We start from the raw sequence: 21,010 nt of genomic DNA, 5'->3' as shown, positions 1-21,010 counted from the left end.
GGTTTGGACACGCTTTGTTTTACTTTGAAAGCCTCTGGCTGTCTTTAGGTAGTTTCCTGTCTTGCTCAATCTTCCTTACGCTGAATTGACGCATCACAGCTCTTGCATCCGGCAAAAATAGGATGGTGGTGGACTAGCTGCAACCTGCCAGACCAGCCACCCTGACCACAATAGAGTGGATACAGTGTGAATGGAAATCTGTCTGATCCGGTGCCGTGATGGAGCGGAGCTGGACTGGAGATGCATCTGGTGTATTCAGCCATTAAACACATAAAGGAAATTGTGAATACCAGAGATGCACTTTACCCAGACTTCTGCATGGACTAGGATTTCTAGATCCTGTTCCCAGGCCTGTCGTAGTTTAGTCCTTCCAGGAGGATCAGCATTCTGTATGATATTTTATGTCCTCCAAATCAATCCTGTGTCACATGGGTTCAGATTTCAGAGTCCATCCGTATCTTTGTTTGGGGGTTTGGGATGGGTAGGAAAGAGTCAAGTTGCAAAGTTGCACACTTGAAGGTATCTAAAAACAGTGGTTTTGGCATATTTTGTTCATAGCAATTCCAAGAAAAATAAACACCTGTTCATAAAAGAGGTCTTAAAGGAAAGGAGCAAGTCCCTTTGTGAGGGTTTAAGGAATGATTAAATAACAGGGCCAAATTTGACTCCTACAGCCTAAACAAGGTTACTGTGAACATCCGACTGAAAACAAAGCTCAGACACGTGTAGGATGCTGTAGCTGCTGTGCATAAGCTGTGGCCTTGCTGACTGTCAATGATGTGTTTCTTTGTTAAGTTCTGGGTGTAGTTGCTTTGAGCAGAACATGTTTAGTTCTGGGTGTAATTGCTTTGCAAAGTACATGTGTAGTTCTAGGTGTAGTTGTTGTGAGCAGTACCTGTGTAGTTCTGGGTGTAGTTGTTGTGAGCAGTACCTGTGTAGTTCTAGGTGTAGTTGTTGTGAGCACAACCTGTGTAGTTCTGGGTGTAGTTGCTTTGCAAAGAACATGTTTAGTTCTGGGTGTAGTTGCTGTGAGCAGTACCTGTGTAGTTCTAGGTGCTGTAGCTGTGAGCAGAACCTGTGTATTTCTTGGTGTAGTTGCTTTAAGCAGTACTTGTGTAGTTCTAGGTGTAGTTGCTGTGAGCAGATCTTGCATAGTTCTGGGTGGAGTTGCTTTAAAGAGTACCGGTGCAGTTCTGGGTGTAGATGTTCGGAGCAGAAACTGTGCAGTCCTGGGTGTAGTTGCTGTGAGCACTGCCTGTGTAGTTCTGGGTGTAGTTGCTGTGAGCAGTGCCTGTGTAGTTCTGGGTGTATTTGCTGTGAGCAGTGCCTGTGTAGTTCTGGGTGAAGTTAAAGTGAGCAGTTCCTCTGTAGTCCTAGGTCTAGTTGCTTTGAGCAGTGCGTGTGTAGTTCTGGGTGTAGTTGCTGTGAGCAGTGCCTGTGTAGTTCTGGGTGTAGTTAAAGTGAGCAGTTCCTCTGTAGTCCTAGGTCTAGTTGCTTTGAGCAGTGCGTGTGTAGTTCTGGGTGTAGTTGCTGTAAGCAGAACATGTGTAGTTCTGAGTGTGGTTGATGTGAGCAGAACCTGTGTTGCACTGGGTGTAGTTGCTTTTGATCATGTGTCGTTCTGGGTGTAGTTGCTTTAAACAGTACAGGTGTAGTTCTGGGTGTAGTTGCTTTGAGCAGTTCCTGTGTTGATCTTGGTTTAGTTGCTTTGAGCAGTGGGTTTGTAGTTCTGGGTGTAGTTGCTGTAAGCAGATCCTTAGCTGGGTTTAGTTATTGTGAGTAGTACCTGCGTAGTTCTAGGTGCTGCTGCTTTAAGCAGAACCTGTCTTCTTCTGGGTAAAGCAGTTGTGTAGCTGCCATGCGTCATAGCTTTATGGTCATTTCTTCTCTGATGAGATACAAATCATTACCATTCAGCACTGTTAGCCTACATCTGTAACACTATGATCACCACCACACACACACACACACACACACACACGAACACACACACACACACACACACACACACACACACACACACACACACACACACTGACAGCATTTGATTGATGTGTTTTATTCTAAATGTCTGCTCTGCGACCTGTACATCAGGTGGCTGACTTTGGTTCAACTAAAAGAACAGCAGCTGAATTTCAGAATTATCCATGATCAAAAAAAACTCTTTGAATCCAGACATGAAGAGGGGATCTTTGTTCCTCACCAAATCCAACTTTAAAAAGACAGATTGGAGGGTAGGGGATACTTAAAAATGTGTTTCATGCACCGTAAACATTAAAACAAGAGTTTTTCTCTTCCTGTCATAAGACAGACAGCTACAGAGAAACAGGAAGCACTGGGAGGAGTAAGAGTGGATGCTCCACAGCAAAGGGTGGAGGTCAGAGTCCAGCCTCAGCATGTTGCCAGTTAGTGGTTAGCTGGGAATATAAACTCTGCTCAGGTGTGTGTTTGAGAGGTAATGGCTAGCTCTAATCCGATAAGCAGTAGAGTTAAATCATCAAAGTTTTGTTCAGGAGTTTAATTTAGAGTCTGAGTGTGACTCCAAACAAGCTATACCTGCACAGAAAACAACTGGTGTCAGTCAATTCTGACACTGTGCAAACCTGATCTGATCACCTGTTCTGGATCTGTTTATGGGCTTAAAAAGAAGGGACAACAAGGCCCCTACAAGACTTGGGTTTCTGATCAGGTGGAGCAGGTTCACACTGTAAGTGTGTCGTAAGTGTGTTATCACCACACTGAGACGGCCTGCAGCTCCTTCAGATCACTTCATCTCTCTCTCTGTCTGGTTTCCATCCATCCATCCATTCATCCATCAGTCCATCTAGCCATCAATTTAAAAAGCCATCCATTCATTCATCCATCCATCCATCCATCCATCCATCAATCCATCCATTCATCCATCCATATATATATCAATTTAAAAAGCCATCCATCCATCCATCCATCCATCCATCCATCCATACATCCATATATATAAAGCCATCCATCCATCCATTCATTCATCCATCCATCCATCCATCCATCAATCCATCCATTCATCCATATATATATCAATTTAAAAAGCCATCCATCCATCCATCCATCCATCCATCCACAAATATAAAGCCATCCATCCATCCATCCATCCATCCATCCATCCATCCATCCATCCATCCATCAATTTATAAATCAATCCATCTATCCACCCAATGAACCATCCATCTATCCATCCATTCATCAGTCCTCCCAATTATCCATAAATCCATCCATCTATCAACCCAATTAACTATCTATCCACTCAATCAACCATCCATTCATCCAATTAACCATCCATCCACTTAATTATTCATCTACCTATCCATCAATCCATCCATCAATCCATCCATCATCCATCCATCCATCTATCTATTCATCAATTTAAAATGTCATCAAACCATTCATCCATCTATCCATCTCTCCATCCATCCATCCATCCATCAATATATAAATCGATCCATCTATCTATCCATTCATCAATCCTCCCAATTTTCCATCAATCCATCCATCTTAAAATCACATCGGGAAACATTTTAAGTTAGCCAGTTCTTTAGTTGTTGAACTTTCTGAGACAAACATCACAGATACACAGATACACAGATGGTGCGAAACCAGCACTTACCAACCCATCCCTGTTCCCACTGCAACCCCCCTCCACCCCCCCAAAGCTGTTTATGTAACAGACTTAACACTGAAAATGTTAGGCATGTACAGTGATTTCAGCTGTTGGAGCCGAGAGAAATCCACTGAGAGAGAGAGAGAGTTACAGTTAATCTGCAGGACTCACCAAGCAGAGTTACATAAAAACTCCTCAATATTTCAGACAGACACAGAGAGCGAAGGCTCTGTGATGTAACAGCAGCAAAGCTCTGTGTCTGCTCTGCCCAACAAGCAGCCTGCAGAGTCTATGGCCGAAGCAGCCGCACAGGAACAGAGCAACCTGCAGGAACATTAAAGCTTGAGTTTAAAAACTGCAGCATTGTTTACAGGTTCTTCCATTTCATGAACTGCTCAGTCTGAGTGGGGAGGCCTGAGCAAGGATCATCCTGGTCTGAGCACTGATCAAAAGCCGGAGGGTGGAGTCTGGACAAAGAGACTCAGAGTGTTTCTTTAAAGAGCATGAGTCCAGCTGCTGCTGCAGTCTGTTTTAAGCTCCGCACAAAGAACAGCTGAGAGACACTTTCCCACCAGAAGAAAAGTGAAACTGTCCGGCAGAAACAGAGCCATCATCCCTGAGCCTCAGCCAAACCAGCACAGACCGTCTGCCAGCAGCCACATTCCTCACAAGCCCACTTCCTGAAAAATTCTCCAACGCCCCGAAAACCACCAAACCTCCAAACCTCCACACAGGACCCCCACCCCCACCCCTACAGGTACTCAGCGCCTCAGCTGCAAGAACACCAGCAGTTCAGGCTGCAAATCTGGGACCAGTCAGCCTCAACACCTACACACACTGAGGGGACCATTCACAAACACCAAAGGACAAGTGTGTGTGTGCTTCCTTTAGCGCTGTCATCATCCTGAGTCACTCTCTCAGGTCGTCAGGCCCTTGTCTCCTCATCATAACCAGCTATGATCATAGATTTAGTTTAAGATGGTCATTGTTTCAGTGCCGTTTACCTCTGTTGCAAGGAAATATGTGTAAACGGGAAGTCAGTGAAGCATCAGAGGTTGGAACAACATCCAATCCTCACAGAAGCTGCAAAGTTGCTCGCAGTATTTCAACAGTTCTAACCACCTGAACCCAAATTTTGTTTGTGTCTGTACATTTAAATTTTCAGTTTATATGTTTTTATACTGGAAGGGAAAAGGCCCAACAAATAAAATTCATTGTCCTAAGAGCAGCACATATAGTTCAGGCTGGTGGGCCTGCTCGGGTGTCCTTTTTACTACATTTATTAATTAAAGCATATAATTACCATGTTTGAAATTTATAATATAGATTTTTAAAATGTGGAATAATGTCACATCTGAAATGACACTCTTTCATACAGTTAAACATTATTACCTGGCTTTCTCAGTGATCTTTCAGCTGTGTAAGATGCTTGATCAGAATCAGACATACTTCATTAATCCCGAGGGGAAATTCTTTGTTCGTTGCTGCTACTCCTTCAAAAAGTTAAAAAAGAGAGTACAAAATAACAAATTATTATATTTAAGAAATAACAAAATATACAAATATAAGAGATTATGGATTTGAAGACGTAAGAAATTGCAAGTAGACAAATAAAAGAAAGTGGAAAAAATGGAGGCATAAGTGCACATGAAATTGAGTAAAACCATTAAATAAAAATAAAAATAAAAATGGATTCTGATTGGTGGAACCCCTTGACGAATCACCTCCACTGACATCAGAGAGTTTAGCTTCACCTCGCTGATACCACAGACTGTAAGGTGAGCTAAAACTGTTAGCTTCTGTCAGCATCATAATGTTAATTAGAAAAGCACTTAGAAAGCGCAGACCTCTACCAAGCATATAGTGATTGTCACCAACACTTTAGTCCTACTTTAATGTTATACTCCCTTTCAGCAGACTGTCTGCGTCAATTTGGTGTTAGTTTCAGGTTTGTACGATAATTTGTTACCTGACAGTGTTAAAAATGATGATGACCCAGTACATTTTCTATATTCTGGATCTTAGCACCCAGAATATTGCCAGGATCTGGATCATACTTTTACATCTGTCAGAAATTACTGTGACCTTGTCTTGTATTCTTTTGCAAAGTAATATGGCCATTTATGGAGGAGTTATATACACATATGGTGAAAACGACCCTATCTTACAATGACAAAAAAATCCTTTAAAAAAGTCCTGGATCCAAACAGTGATCCGGATCACCGCCAACATTTTATCTCTTCTTCCCTATCCCATTTTGAACATTTCCCAAAAATTTCATCAAGATCGGTTTGCTACTTTTTGAGTTATGTTGTTCACAGACAAACAAACTCTCCCAAAAACATCCCCTCCTTGACGGAGGTAACAATGTGGTCAAAATGTTAGTTTCTGTTAGCATGCTAATTGGGCAGGCTCAACAACATGGATTTAACCTGCAGCGTTAGCAGTCAGTGGTTTTGCAGAGTCCCATGAACTGCTGCTTTACTGCACAACTCTCTGCACTATTCTGGGAGGGTGTACTCCTGTAGAGGGCAGTAGAGGGGTCAGGCTGCATGCATTGACTGGCCTCTCAGGATGGAAGCTAGAGTCTCCTCTATGCTCAGACTTCACAGTCCCACACTTGTTTTGGAACATGCAACGCGGGGTCGGCGACGTGGTGCCTGTGGGGACCGGCGCCACTTAAGGTGCTCACGGGCATGTTCCAAAAAGTAGCACTGCTCACTATGGAGCTCCTTCCTACCACTATTGTTCTGTAAATCATTAGCAGTAATTGTGAAATAATTAACACGGAGCTGTGAGCAGTCTCTTAACATAGTATTACTACTTCTACTACTACGATAAAGTTATTAAAAAGTGATCTGTTCAATTTTGTTGGGGAACATTTTATCAGACAAGTAGCCCTTCGTGCCACTCATTTCCTGTGAGGTAGCCCTCAGTCTCAGAAAGGTTGGTGACCCCTGTTGTAAAGCAAACTTTTGGTACACTGAAAATTCACTGGGATTCATTCATCAGGGATTCAATGAAGAATCTGATTGATAAGCAGAATCAATAATGGCATTGAATCAATAAAACCCTGTCAACACCCATCCCTGCCTGTTTGCTCATTGTTGATTAGAAGTTCATCACCAGCCTCTGACGTCACAACATTTATGAGAGGAAACCTACTGAAGCAGTGAAGTCAGACTGGTCAAAAACACCAGTCCTCAAGTTCTGCTTCAGCCTGTTTCCACCAAGTGGTCTGGTTTGGGTCAGCTCAATTTGGTACGGGTTGGATCAATAAGGCCTGATCCTGTTTGCATTTCCACAGCCAATTGTGCCCTTCTTCTTCACCAGTCCTCAAGTTCTGCTTCAAACCGTTTCAGCTCGTCTTTTCTCAGCCAACCGTGCCCTTCTTGCTAAGCAGCAAGTAAGCCGGATGCTGTTAGCCACACCAGCTAGGTAATAGCATGATGCCGTAGCAGCGTGACACAGAGTACCCTGCTAATAAATCCAATGAAGAAGAAAAACAAGACACAGAAACAGAAAGTGGTGATTCTTTCTTGTCAGTGGACTGCAGTGTTTCTAGCTCCACCTTATAGGGGCCGGTTTGGTGTGTCTGGCACCCAAGCAGAAGGGTACCAAAAAGTGGGAAGGTGCAGGTTGGTAATTTCGGACCTGTGCTGCTTTTAGTCAAAGGAAATGCCACAAAATGTGTGCTGTACTGAGATGAACTGAACCACTTGGTGGAGACAGGGCTTTGGACTCAGACTCTAACACCTCATTGTTCCCCCTCTGACTAAAAACCAGGAGGCTGATGGATTCTCCTCTCCGGAGTCCAGAACACAAAGACATCTTGAGCTCTGTGCTCATCTAAACTAAAGACCTGGTCCAGCTGGGAGGATGAGACTCTGTGTTTCAGACCAGGCTTTGAATTACTCTGACCTAAACAGCTGAGAACTTTCACAGACACACAGAGCTCTAATTTCGTGGCGCAGCGCAGGGGGCGCAAGCCTGGCACACCCCGCACAGTGTTAATTTCGTGCCACGCATCACAATGCGCTGCCAATTTGACAATTTGGTAGACCGTCTGCACAGAGATGGGTGTGATGGTGCGCCAGAGGGAATTGACGGCGCACCAGGGGGAGGTGTCAGCAGTTTCATGTTGGCGCAGTGACAATTTCGTGCCAAAAACAGTGCAGAAAGTGCGCTGAAAGCTCGCCAGCTCCAACCTGGTCTATTCTCTGTGCAAAGAAGCGCACCCCACGCAGCTGTAATTTGGTGACAGGCGCACATGTGCGCACATGTCATCAAAGCCTCAGAGGCAGGTTTCCAGAGTGTCAGGCACATTATAATGCAATAAACAATCACAGAAATCGCTATTTAATGTAACCGTCTGAACCAGCATATACATTTATATCTATATTAACTGTCCCGTCACATCTGATGTCAGATTAAAGCCGTTTGTCATAATGGAAAGTTAACCTGACGGCAGCTGGAAGTTTGATGCACATCTTACAATTAAACAATAAACAGCCTTAACATCTGATACTGAGTATATATCTGGTTCTCTCATTTCATTTAATTCAAAGAAAAGAGGGAGAGAAAAGACGAAGAAAAAAGAGACAAAGGAAATGTATGTTACTCAGGATTTACCCGTGATTTCCCATATTTCTCTGTTTTAGTCTTTATTTTTAACCTGATCTAAAAAGATGGAGTACATTATTGTAAGGAGGATGAGGTGGAGACACTGGGAGAGTATACAGTATATCACCAAAGGTTCTGCTATTTGGTGATGACAAACCAGGAGTGCAGGTGGATCAAAAGTATTCTGAATAGATAAGCCAGCTGTGTAACTGCCTCTTCATTTTGTACTGCTATTAATGACAAAGGAACAGATTAAATCTGTCCCGGGAGCTGGCCCACAAGGTGACGCGCTTTGTGTCCTCTGATGCGCCCCGCTGTCCATTCTCCTGCTGCAGGGACAGCAGCTCTGACCGTCTCTGCTACCGGGTCTTTCCAGCACACTTTCCGCGGTGGTGGGGATCAGTCAGATCACTCAGACGCTGCACCTCGGCCGCAGCGCATTTAAAGGCGAGGAGAGGCGCTCATTTGATTGGTGAAAACAGCGCTCGGCTGTGTTAAACCCACACACGGCTTTTCTCCTCCCTCTCTGCCATTTGTGCGGAGGGAGGCGTGGACGCGCTCCGCCTGGTCTACGAAATTAGAGCCCACAGAGGGAGGCTTGGATACAGGGCTACCCAACAGGAACACTAAGAGTCTGTAATCTTTGTGCTGTCAGTCGTTTTTATATACTGACAAAGACACTCTCCTTTGAAAACTGCTGTAGGCACCAGGCTGACTTTAACTTACAACAGCTGCAGCAGACAGGTCTGTCATCAGGGACTGTGACAGCTGCATTACGCTCCTTTGAATATTAGAAAGAGACTTCTAGAAGGTAAGGTGTTGTGTTGAAGAAAGTAGAGGTAGACCGATATATCGGCCGGCCGATGACACAGCCGATGGCAGATATTTGGACATTCGTCCCTATCGGCCATCGGCCGTATTTTCTTTTAAAAAGCCGATTTTTGATCCGTTGTATAAAATGACGCAATTTTTGATCAGGCACATGTGCGGGCAGCTAAAGCTGCCCCTCAAGAAAGGACCCCTGTGGCACGCTGGATAACATTCATTTATGTCAGAGTGGAGTGTGCTCAGTGGAATCCAGGCTGTGGAAAAGCCTGCACCTGTTGCATCTACAATGAATAATGGTAATATTTGTTGAACATTTTAACGTTTTTGTGGCTCTTTGGCTCTCCAGTCTGCAGCATGTTGTTAACTTCAAATGCTACTTTGTGATAAGTTTTAGCAGCAAGAGATTAGCGTGGTCTAAGTTGACTTTACTTGTACGTGTTCAACCGTGTTGGTGAAAACACATCACTACTGTACTGTTAACAACAGAACAAAGTAAATACGATGAAATGGCAAGAGTAAAAAAAGGATTAAAGAATCAATCATGGGGCTTTTTCTGAAACATGTATTAGCCACCCGCAAATTCCTCCACGTAAATGCATGACCGGAGTTATGTTCTCATCATTTACGGTCTGCGTAGAAACGCATTTACGTTTTGCTACATGTTTTCCTTTGAGGAATGAAGTGCCCACTGCCCAGTAAGTAAGAGAGACAGACACACAGACATATAACACGTAGGTGTAGTAGTATTGTAATTGGTTCATTATATTTGAAATTGCTCGTTTATGCACCATTTAAAGTGATACTCCAGGATGGAACAAGTTGGGTCCTCTCATAAGGTTTAGGGCAGAAATTACCCCTACAGCAGTGTTTTTGTGCAGCAGAAGCCCAGAGCGCTCACACCAAACACCCCCTCCCTGCTCCTCTGCCGGTTTCCTCTGCACTCAGATGGGGCCATATTTTACTTGACCAAAAACACACATAAACAGACTCCCACCGAAAAAATCTGATCTCGGTCTGCATTCACGCTTTATTCAGAGAATATTCAGCGTGTTACTTTCACACAAAAACACCGCTAAATAAGGCTCTAGTTCTTATCATGTGGTTTGCGGGCAAATTGTGAGCATGGAAGCAGAGGTGGCAAAAAAGATGAGCACCTCAAACTTGTGGAACCACTTGGATACATTACATACTTTTGTTCAAATTATATTAATAAGTTTAAATTTCTTTTTTGACATTTTAAGAAGAGTGTGAATGTTTACTACTGCTTGTTACATTGTGTGTTTACTCAGACAAAATATTTCATTGTTTTGAAAGCTGAATAAATGTTCAGAGGACTGGACACAACTTGTAATAGATTTCTTTTAGTTGCTCAGAAATTGCTGCGTTTCACAAAAATGTGATAAATATATATTTATTTAACAATCGGCCTGAATATCAAATTGGAAAAATCGGCTATGCATATCGGCTGCCCAAATTTACAAAGCATCAGCATCGGCATCGGCCCCCAAAAAACCCATATCGGTCGACCTCGAGAAGAAAGACTCACAGGAAGCCTGTAAAAACACTGAGGAGGCTTTCTTCTTCCCCAGAGGCAACCCCACACCTAAGTTCAGAGATGTAACAAGCACACACAGCAGTGTCTCACCTCCACACTCTCCAGAGATGTTGACCGTCTCAGTTTGACTCTGCGGACACCAGAAGGTGACAAGTGTGCCACTTCGTGTCGCGATAACGGCAAGTCCTTGCAGTCGAAGGCCAATGTAGGATCAGGCTTGTTATCAGGGCGAGAGCGACGGCCATAGCGCTTTGTTCCCTTCACGAACTTTGGCTTCACCTCCTCTGGAACAACTGCAGAGACACAGAGACAATCACACAGACTGATGAAAGAGTCACACAGACTGACAGAGGGTCACACAGACTGACAGAGGGTCACACAGACTGACAGAGGGTCACACAGACTGACAGAGGGTCACACAGACTGACAGAGGCTCACACAGACTGACAGAGGGTCACACAGACTGACAGAGGGTCACACAGACTGATGATGGATCACACAGACTGACAGAGGCTCACACAGACTGACAGAGGGTCACACAGACTGACAGAGGCTCACACAGACTGACAGAGGCTCACACTGACAGAGGGTCACACAGACTGATGATGGATCACACAGACTGACAGAGGGACACACAGACTGACAGAGGGTCACACAGACTGACAGAGGGACACACAGACTGACAGAGGGTCACACAGACTGACAGAGGGTCACACAGACTGACAGAGGGACACACAGACTGACAGAGGCTTACACTGACAGAGGGTCACACAGACTGACAGAGGGTCACACAGACTGATGGAGGGTCACACAGACTGACAGAGGGACACACAGACTGACAGAGGGTCACACAGACTGACAGAGGGACACACAGACTGACAGAGGGTCACACAGACTGATGGAGGGTCACACAGACTGACAGAGGGTCACACAGACTGACAGAGGGACACACAGACTGACAGAGGCTCACACAGACTGATGGAGGGTCACACAGACTGACAGAGGGTCACACAGACTGATTGAGGGCTGAGCTCCATGGGGTGTAGGTCAGTGAAGCCTCAGAGTAGAGCTGCAGACTCTCAGAGAGGACCCAAAGAGGAAACTTAAGGCTGTTGCCACTATGTTGCCACTACCTAGCTAGGCGCTACCCAAGTTGCTGCCTGTTGCAGCAGCTCTCTCGTCTTTGTCCGTTTCTTGTAATTTTTTTGTCTCTTTTTCGTCATCTTTGTATTTGGAGTGGATCATCACTTTGTATGGTTCATTGTTGGTCACGGACACCAAACTTTTTGTGGCTTTGGCGATATTTTTTACTACTTTTCTCCTGTGTTTGTCTGGAGATCCTACATGTTACCATGGCTGCATTGTTTACATGCGAAATTAGCTGTTAGCAGCCTGTAGCATGTCAATGCTAACTAGTGTAGGGCTTGATGATTTCCCTCGAGCTGAGGAGGAGGAGTTGAGGACGACGTGCTGGTTCTCGAATGTGAGCTGGGAGGTGACGACGTGGACCTGTCTTTCCATCCATCGTTGTTGGGAATGTGGGATCTAGCCCCGGGGGATGGACGAGCTAGCTGTGCTAACCCAGCGGCATCGTGCTGTTCACGGACGTGGCCGACGGAGCTGACATCGGACGCCGCGACACATTGGAGGAGCTTCACCTGCTGTGAGCAGACAGGATCCAGGAGACAGAGACTGAACAGACTGCTGGGGAGACTCAGTCCTGGACCCTGTGGAGGTGGAGACTGGCTGGGCTGGAGAGTGGTGGAGGAGTGGTGGACGGGATGTCGTCATCTAATTTCTTATGGACCTTTTTGCACTTTCTAATCTCTTTCTTACTTTTGTTTTCTTAAATGCTGCGGTGACTCCTGAATTTCCCCTCGGGGATAAATAAAGTATTTTCTATTCTATTCTATTCTATTCTATTCTATTCTATGTGTCACACAGGAACTCTCTGCAGCAGAAGCAGAACTTTTAACACACTGGAAATAGCAGAGTCTGCGACTCAGAGCAGGAACTCATACCAAATGAACCTGTAGTCTGCTCAACCATCTATCCTCTGAGCTGGTTTCAGATTATTTCTCTAGCTGACAGAACCCCTCAAACTCTCACAGCACAGATTGTTTTAAGAGCCCTGTGGTAGAGATTTATGTCCCTGCTGCATCATTCAGAAGAGCTGACCCTTGGTGTAACCATCATCTGATAGCACTTAGTGGAATTTTATGCACATTTTTCATACAGTCAGATTTTTCACTGTGGATTCTGTTGTTCTAACAACTTCTCAAGATCCATGTTTGCTCAAAACGGGGCAACAATGCAACACTCATATCTTTATCCACACAGAATAACTTTCACATCTTCAAATTTGTGATGAAACACACAGGGCAGAGAACACCTGTCTTAGTTTACCTGGACTTCAATCCAAACTTCCAGGAGGGAACTGGATCATCAGGAAGCTCTAGGACGAAAGTGTCAAGCAGAGACATCAGTCTCTCTGAAACCAGACAGCAGCTGTCACTTTGCCCTCTGACTACGTCACGTGTTTTTTTTGTTTCTGGTTTGGTACTGGACAGCTGAAATAGACCAGGTGTGTCTCCAGTTCATTTCTACTCCATCACAACACAGGATCAGATCGGTTTACATTCAAGTCAGTGCGTCAACTCACACTGGATCCACTCCATTGTGGTCCAGCTGTGTGTCTGGTCCCACAGGTCACAGCCAATACACTACGAATCTATTTTTTCTGGATGCTGGAGCTGTAAGGCATGAAATCAGCATAGGGCAGATCAAGCAGGACAGGAAATAGTTCACAGAAACTACCTCAAACTTCCAGTGACTTTCAAAATAAAAAAGTGTGTCCAAACCAGAAGAATGAAGAGAGACTGATCAATAGAGGGGAGACAGGAACTCCACGGTCTGTGAGTTCAGCTGTCTGTCAGTCAGGCAGCTTGTTGGACTGAACACGCAGCCAGAGTGAGCTGACAAACATAATCAACACGCATCAGAACAGAGCTGGACTGCAAACGTATCTGGTGTATTTGAGGCTTTGATTTCTGTGTTTTTATTGTTTTAAATCTCTAGTGTTTCCTCATTTTTTGTAGTAACTGCTCCCAGTGCACCAGGTTAAGTTTTACTTCCTGTTTGTTTCCCTCCTTATCTACAGCACCTCATAAGTACTTACAAAGGAAGGAAGTACTCTATTTATGCCCACTAGGGGTGGGAGAAAAAAGTTGATTCTCATAAGTATCAGGATTTTTTTGTTCCAATCTCTCTCTTTTTTTCAATTTAAATCATTCATTTCAGTCTTTGTTTAAAAGCTGGGTGAGAAAGTAGTTACCACTTTTCTCCAGCAGAGGCCAAATGTTTCCCTTGACTATCTAGTAACGTGATGTCAGATTCCCTGAATAAATCCTAAAAACTGACTAAAATATGGGAAGCCTTTTAGGAAAATATGACTCCTGATGTAGTCTTTAGACATTATCATCATCATTCACCTTTTCACATGGTCTGGTGTTAAAGAAGAGAAATAATAATAGAGGATTTGGAAAAAAGCATATCATCCTAGCCCTAAAAGCTACTGCTGTTTTTAGGTTATTTTGGGGCTTTTTATACCTTTAAAGGGAGGTCAGGACAGTGGATTGAGCAGGAAACAGGGTGAGAGTGGGAAGCCAAAGAGAGGACATAGGCTGAATTCGAACCCAGGCCCCCTGTACCAGTGGAAAACCTCATGGAATAAACAGACACCTGTCAGATGGTCTCAGCTCTTGATCGCCAAGAAGTGATCAGTTACCCAAATTACTCTTGCACCTCTTCCCTGTTGACTAAAGCCGCGTTTCCACCAAGCAGTCCGGGTCGGTTTGTCTCAGTACGGTGCGCTTTTAGCGGCATTTCCACAGACTCATCCCGGGACGGATCCCTAAAAACCGAGACGAGCCGTCCCACTTTTTTGGGACCCTTTCGTATGGGTGCCAGACTGAACTGATCCGCTCTCGGGAGGTGGAGCAACAACACTGCAGACGATTGATTGGTCAAAAGAATCGTCACTTACCCCGACAGTGGCTGCATTTCCCCTGGTGGGACACAGACTTCTCTGAAACGAAGCTTGATTGCACTTTGTAACAGAGAGTTACATGAAAATCACAGAGAGGACGAAATGCTGCATGTCTTCCATCTGTGCTCTTTGTTTACTGTGTCGAGTTTTCTTCTTTGTTGGATTTAATAGCGGGTAAACTGCTACGGCGTCGCGCTATTGTTTACCAGCTGCGGCTTCCGGCATCCAGTTTATACGCCGCCCACCACGAGAGGGCACAGTTTGCTGTGGAAACGCAAACGGGATCAGGCTTAACTGTCCCAAACCGTCCCAAACCATACTGAACCGACCCGTACTGCTTGGTGGAAACGCAGCTTAAAGGACTGTTCAACTTGAGCGTTTCAGTGTTGTAGTTGTAATGCTAACTCCTCACAGTGGGTGGCAGTGATGCACCTAAACCTGAGTGCCACCCGCCATCATAGACTGTATACACAAATGGACAGCTTGGCCCCATCTTTTACTATTGTACGGTTTTGAAGCCATAATGCCCCGTTACAGGCGCCGCCATTCTGGTCCCGGATTCTGTGCAGTAAGGAATCTGAGTGGAGCTCGGTGAGAAATTTAAATTTTTCTTTTCTTTGGGGAGTCCAATCTCTTCTTGTTTCTCCTTCCTGACAAATGAACTATTCCTGAAAAAAACTACAGGAGAACGTCAGCTGTCAATCATTGTTTAACGTGTTGAACAGGGGGCACAGATGGCCTGGCTGTTTAGGTCCCGCCCCACAAGGTTCGCCCTCGAGCGGGTGGCCCAGGTTGGAGTCCAGCCTGTAGCCTGTTTCCCGCATGTTGCTCTTCACTTTAGCCCTCTTTCCTACTCTATCCACTTTCTTCTCCTCTATTATTAAAGGCACGAAAAGCCAAAAAAAAAGACAAAAAAAAGTGTGTTTTTATTTTCAAAGTTTGACCACAGCTCATCTGGACTGGCTGGGGAGACAGTTTTTGACCTATACTGCAACAAGCCAACTGCAGATTTACTCTTTATCACAGACAAAATAGGACATGTCAGGGGGTAGCTCACCCTCAGGCTGGTAGCCCAACCTCTGACCTCCCCACATTCACCCCGTTTCCTGCTCACTCCACTGTCCTGTCCGTTTTGGATAAAGGCAAAAAATACGAAGTCAACAACATGTTTTTGTAACCCTCATTAGCAAACCAAAGCCTCAACCAAATCTTACCAACATCCAGATGAAATCAGTGACAAAAGAAACCAGTAACATGTTCACACAGATGTTACTGATTCCCTTGCTCCAAAAACAGCAGCAGGCTTGTGTGTGTTTAGTGGAAACAAAGAGGATGATCAGAGTTCATCTGTAACAAAGGAGATCTGGACTCTTACCTGGCTCCAGGTAGCTGCTGTCATCCTCTGAGGTGCTGAAGTCCAGAGAGCGAGACAAAACGGCCACAAAGCCCTCTTTGAACTCTTCAAAGTTCACCTGGACAGCCCACACAAAACAAGACACAAGAAATGTTTTTACCTCCGCTCTATCTGAACCACAGAGAAATGTCACTGTGGACCCCGTGTTTCACCTCTGAGTAACAGAAATCTAAATGATCTGACTGAAAGAAATATCTGAAAACTCAGTGAAGAGATTCAAGCTGGTTAAAACACACTCAGACTGAGTGCTGCAAAACAGTGTGTGTGTGTGTGTGTGTGTGTGTGTGTGTGTGTGTGTGTGTGTGTGTGTGTGTGTGTGTGTGTGTGTGTGTGTGTGTGTGTGTGTGTGTGTGTGTGTGTATGAGTGTGTGTGTGTGTGTGTGTGTCTGTCTGTCTGTCTGTCTGTTTTTTTTTATGTGTGTGTGTGTGTGTGTGTGTGTGTGTGTGTGTGTGTGTGTGTGTGTGTGTGTGTTACCCTGGCGTAGGTGCGTGCTCCCAGCAGTGTGTCAAGCAGAAGCGGCAGGTGAGCGTCCAGCTGCAGCTTCCTGCAGAGCGTCACCAGCTCCTCGCGGTCCAGGAAGCCGGTGGCGGTGGTGTCACAGCTGTCGAACTCGGCCTTCAGCTGAGCAACGTAGCGGCTGTGTTCAGCCTCCTCCATCACCGAACATCACGCTGTGGCACCAAAACACACCTACAGGAGCACAGTAACAGGGAGACAGCTGGAGTGACTCACAGGTTTCTGTCTCCAGGTTCATGTCTTCCATGTCTTACCAGAAGAACAACAAAGAACCAAACACCACAAAAACCCAGGTTCATTATCACTCACTCACAGATCAGATTCAGTACATCTACAAATGGACCCACAACTGGTGGAGAGACTGACGACAGGCCGTTAGTAAAGATATCCATGTTTCAGATTCACTGTTTGTCTGTCAGATGACCAAACCGCAGTGAGAGATGAGGAGAGCACATATGTGATCGTCATCAGGTGTAAACATGTCTCTGATCTCTACGTCCTTCCTCACCTGTCTGTCAGGTTCATACTCTAACATCCTCATCATCACCATCAACTTCATCATCATTCTTATCATTTTCCTCAATTTCATCATCATCTTCATTAATAAGATCCCTATCATCCTCATCAAATTGTCATCTTCATCATCAGACTTCCACCCCCCATTTCATCATCATCATCATATTCATCATTGTCATTTATTATCATCATCATCATCATCATCATCATCATAATCAATGTCACCTGCACATAGACTAGGGATGAAAATTAGCCGACTTGGCTACCCCGGCATATTAAACCAATGAACCAAACTGGACTGATCAACATTATTCATTTCTACATCAGTGTCATCGTCACATTACCTTTCCCATGTTAATGTGAATCAAGCCTTTACCAGAGAGCTGAAACAAAGTCAGAGAAAAGATTACCATGGAGTCACTAATGAAGGTGTAGAGTATATGTGGTCCGCCACACCATTTTATGTGGCCCAGGAGAGCTTTAAAGGTCTTTGTCTTGTCTCACACATAAGCTACCTTTTCCATAATACCCACCAATAATGTTACCCGTGAAGTGATGGAATCATCCACTAGATTGCAGTGTTTTCACATCAGTGCCATTTTCTGAGCTAAAAGCATTTAGAAAAAAAAATGATCCCAAAGTGTCCAGGATGAAAAAAGTTGATGCAGATGAAGGCTGTTTCAAGAAAGATCAGAAGGCAAATATATGTTTGTTCTTCAAGGGGAAAAAACGGTCTGTCTTTTGTGTTATGAGGCCGTGGCAGTTGTCAAAGAGAACAATCTACGTCTGCATTTTGACACCAAGTATGTCAAAGTGAGCCCTCAAGAAAACAACAAAAAATCCTAGATTTAAAATGCTAACTGCAGTCGCAGCAGGACGTGTTCAAGAAAGCCACAACCAAAACCAGCATAGCACTGAAAGCCAGCTTTTTGTTGGCTGAAGAAAACGCCATACTGAAAAGTCTTTCAGAGGGTGCATTTTTAAATCAGTAATTGCATTTATTTTACATTACATTTGTTACAGTTAGCTACATTTTATACTGGCTTGCAGTTACATCGAGACATTAGACGAGACAAGTCAAAAGTCAGGCCAGGGAGTCCATCTTGGTCCATTTGAATGTGGCCTCCAGCTTTCATCTTGCACTGTGCTAAATCTGTCTCTGAAATGAATCATGCCCTAATGATGTGAACATTTCCATTTTCTGTCAGGGTCTCAAACCAAACGCCTATCTGTAAGGTCTGACTGAACTCCATGTGGACTGCTCATGGCTGCTGGTCTAAAGCTAAAGATCTGAACATTCATCAGAAACACAACTCTTCAGCTGACGTCTTTAAATGAGTGGATTTATCAGGACGAGTTCCACGCACAGCAGAGGATACAGTCCGGATTCAAGTCAGGAAATAGAGCAGAGGATCAGAAATGTTTGGATCTAAAAATGTTGTTATTGAGTCAGAATAGTCTCAAGATGAAAACCAATCCTGATCTAATCCAGTCTACAAAGTTTAGACCCTCCTGGTCTAGACCGTTGATGTGGCTCCGGTCAGCTCCCCGGGACACACAGTGCGGACGCGCCTCTGCCGGTGAGTCTCGCGAGCTGATGAAGCTTCACCATGGGAACGGAGCGGCTCGAACAAAAGGCTCGCGGGGAATTTACCACAACACACCGAAGCAACACAAGAAACTCTGAAACAAAAGGTCTGTTTCTTCGGCAATTTATACGAACTACAGCTGAACTCCTGTTAACGGAGCGAATACTGTGTCCATTAAACAAAGATCATAAACTTCACCTGAAAAGATGGTTAATAGTTAGGTACCGTTTGTGTTACCGCGGGAAAAGTTATTTTTCCTCTGCCTCTTCTTCTTCTTCTGTGGTCCTCTCCGGTTTGACCTCACGGTTCCTCCATGAACCCACTCTTCCAGCGCCGGACCTTTTCCAACTGACATGCACTCAGAGTAACGGAGCAGGCTGGCACCAACAAACTACCGAAACCCCCGGAGAAAACACAGACACTCACTTCCTGTCATTCCTTTCACAATAAGAGGAACAGTAGGAACGTTTAGAGGCCTGTGAAATAAAACCCGAATCCACCGTAAAAAATCTCTTTCTTCTTCTCTAAAACTCACCGAACAAAGAGGTGCCAGTAAAAAAGTACTGTTTGAATCACCGACACCAAAGTTGTCCCTCATCATTTCTTCTAACTATCACATGATAACTAACTGTAGCTACATGCCTTTATGAATAATTTCATTCTTCACAGAAACCATTTAAAATCTTCATCCATAGTTAACAACTGATACAAGTAGGCTTATACTCGAAACGTGGAAAGTTGTCTTTTAAAGATGTGTTTGAGCTCTGAAAGAATCTGCAGACTCCTGAACCTGTCACAGACTGAGGAGGGAGCTGAAGTGTGTCAAACGTGCGCAATTACTCACAGGTAGACCAGAGTTTTATGATTATTCGTACCATGAGACGATCCTATTTGTGATTCCGTGTATCTGAACGTGTTTTACATGAAATAGTCGCTTTTTCACGCACAGTTCACATTTATATGATAATATCATGAGGATTAAACCAATCAGCTTCACAGTTAATCCTATCATCAATACAGATTTCTTTAAAAAGTCCAAGCTAAAAGTTTGATCTAGCGTCGTCTGAATATTCTTTGTGGAGAGTTTATCGTGGCCATTGTTGTGTATTGAAAACTAATAACAGCCTTTCCATTCCTCATTTCTTTTATAAGTAAACCGATGAAGGAAGCTCATTTTTTTACGGAGAAATCAGCTGACAGCTCGCGCTGCTCTTTCATAGCGAAGTATTTTATAGATTAGTAGATGAAGAGTGAAATGTTGGAAACATTCATGATGTCATGTCTAATTCGACGACCTAAATATTAATCTAAGACCATAGGTTTTTCTCTCTAAAAATATTTTGCCCTCATATGATCTAATAACTCTCCTCCACAGACAGATTTCCCTCTCTGCACATCGCTCCCCACTGACATTAAACTTGCCTATACAAACTCAGACCTGGAGTGGGATTAGAGCGTACCTGACGCCCACGTTCAGATGTCGATCTTTGCGTGGAAAGGAGCGTACAGCCATTTTTCGGGTGTACGCACGTTTGATAAATGAGGGCCACTGTGTCCAAGGTTTGTCTGGAGAAGAAAATTTAAAATAAAAATACCCTAATAAAAATATATAACAAAAAAAAGGGAAAAAAACTTTGTAGATCTAAGATAAAGGCAAAAAAAAACTGTCATTGCAATAAAGTCAGCTGCATCTGCTCCGACTGTTCCTGCATCCTTCGCTGCAATTTCAGTTCTTGTCGCTTCCCATTATAGAATGTGTGCTTTCCAGGTTTACAGCAAATGTTGGGCTCCCCCTAAGGGTGAAAATGTGTCATTTGGTTCAGGCTTGTTGAGCTTCTCTGTTTACACACACACACACACACACACACACACACACACACACACACACACACACACACACATATATATGTATGTATGTATGTATATATATATATATATATATATATATATATATATATATATATATATATATATAGATAGATAGATAGATAGATAGATAGATAGATAGATAGATAGATAGATAGATAGATAGATAGATAGATAGATATAGATATATATAGATATAGATACTAATTTACACTGCATCATCTTGGTGTTGTAACACAGACTGTATGCTCTCCATCCATCTAGCAGCCTGATTAAAACACACAGGAAGCCATTCAGAGGGTGGCCCACTCCAAATCACCACGACACAGTTTGGTAACAGTGACATAACACAAATTATAATGCTGAGTCAGCAGTGATTAGACAGCTGAGTGACAGTCTGAGTGCACCATTCACTTCTCA

At 44.0% G+C, this 21,010-nt stretch overlaps 1 protein-coding gene across 3 annotated transcripts in view; it reads right to left on the bottom strand.

Moving 5' to 3' along the window:
* Nucleotides 1-19,086, bottom strand: part of ninl (ninein-like) — a 59,219-nt gene extending 40,133 nt beyond the window's left edge. For all 3 annotated transcript variants that reach the window (XM_074676403.1, XM_074676406.1, XM_074676404.1), the window contains exons 1-4: nucleotides 18,950-19,086; nucleotides 16,578-16,793; nucleotides 16,064-16,160; nucleotides 10,731-10,933 (exon numbers count right to left, since the gene is read on the bottom strand). In XM_074676403.1, coding sequence (XP_074532504.1) covers nucleotides 10,731-10,933; nucleotides 16,064-16,160; nucleotides 16,578-16,760 — 483 coding nt within the window. In that variant the 5' untranslated portion in view covers nucleotides 16,761-16,793; nucleotides 18,950-19,086. The remainder of the gene's footprint in view (nucleotides 1-10,730; nucleotides 10,934-16,063; nucleotides 16,161-16,577; nucleotides 16,794-18,949) is intronic.
* Nucleotides 19,087-21,010: the final 1,924 nt, after the last annotated feature.

This window comes from Halichoeres trimaculatus, unplaced genomic scaffold, assembly GCF_033239565.1.
Source record: "Halichoeres trimaculatus isolate MK-OKI-2021-1 unplaced genomic scaffold, fHalTri1.1 fHalTri1_scaffold_8, whole genome shotgun sequence".
In the NCBI taxonomy this organism is placed as follows: Eukaryota; Metazoa; Chordata; class Actinopteri; order Labriformes; family Labridae; genus Halichoeres; species Halichoeres trimaculatus.
The sequence above is the reverse complement of the archived record's forward strand: the minus strand, read 5'-3'. Positions and strand labels throughout refer to the sequence as shown.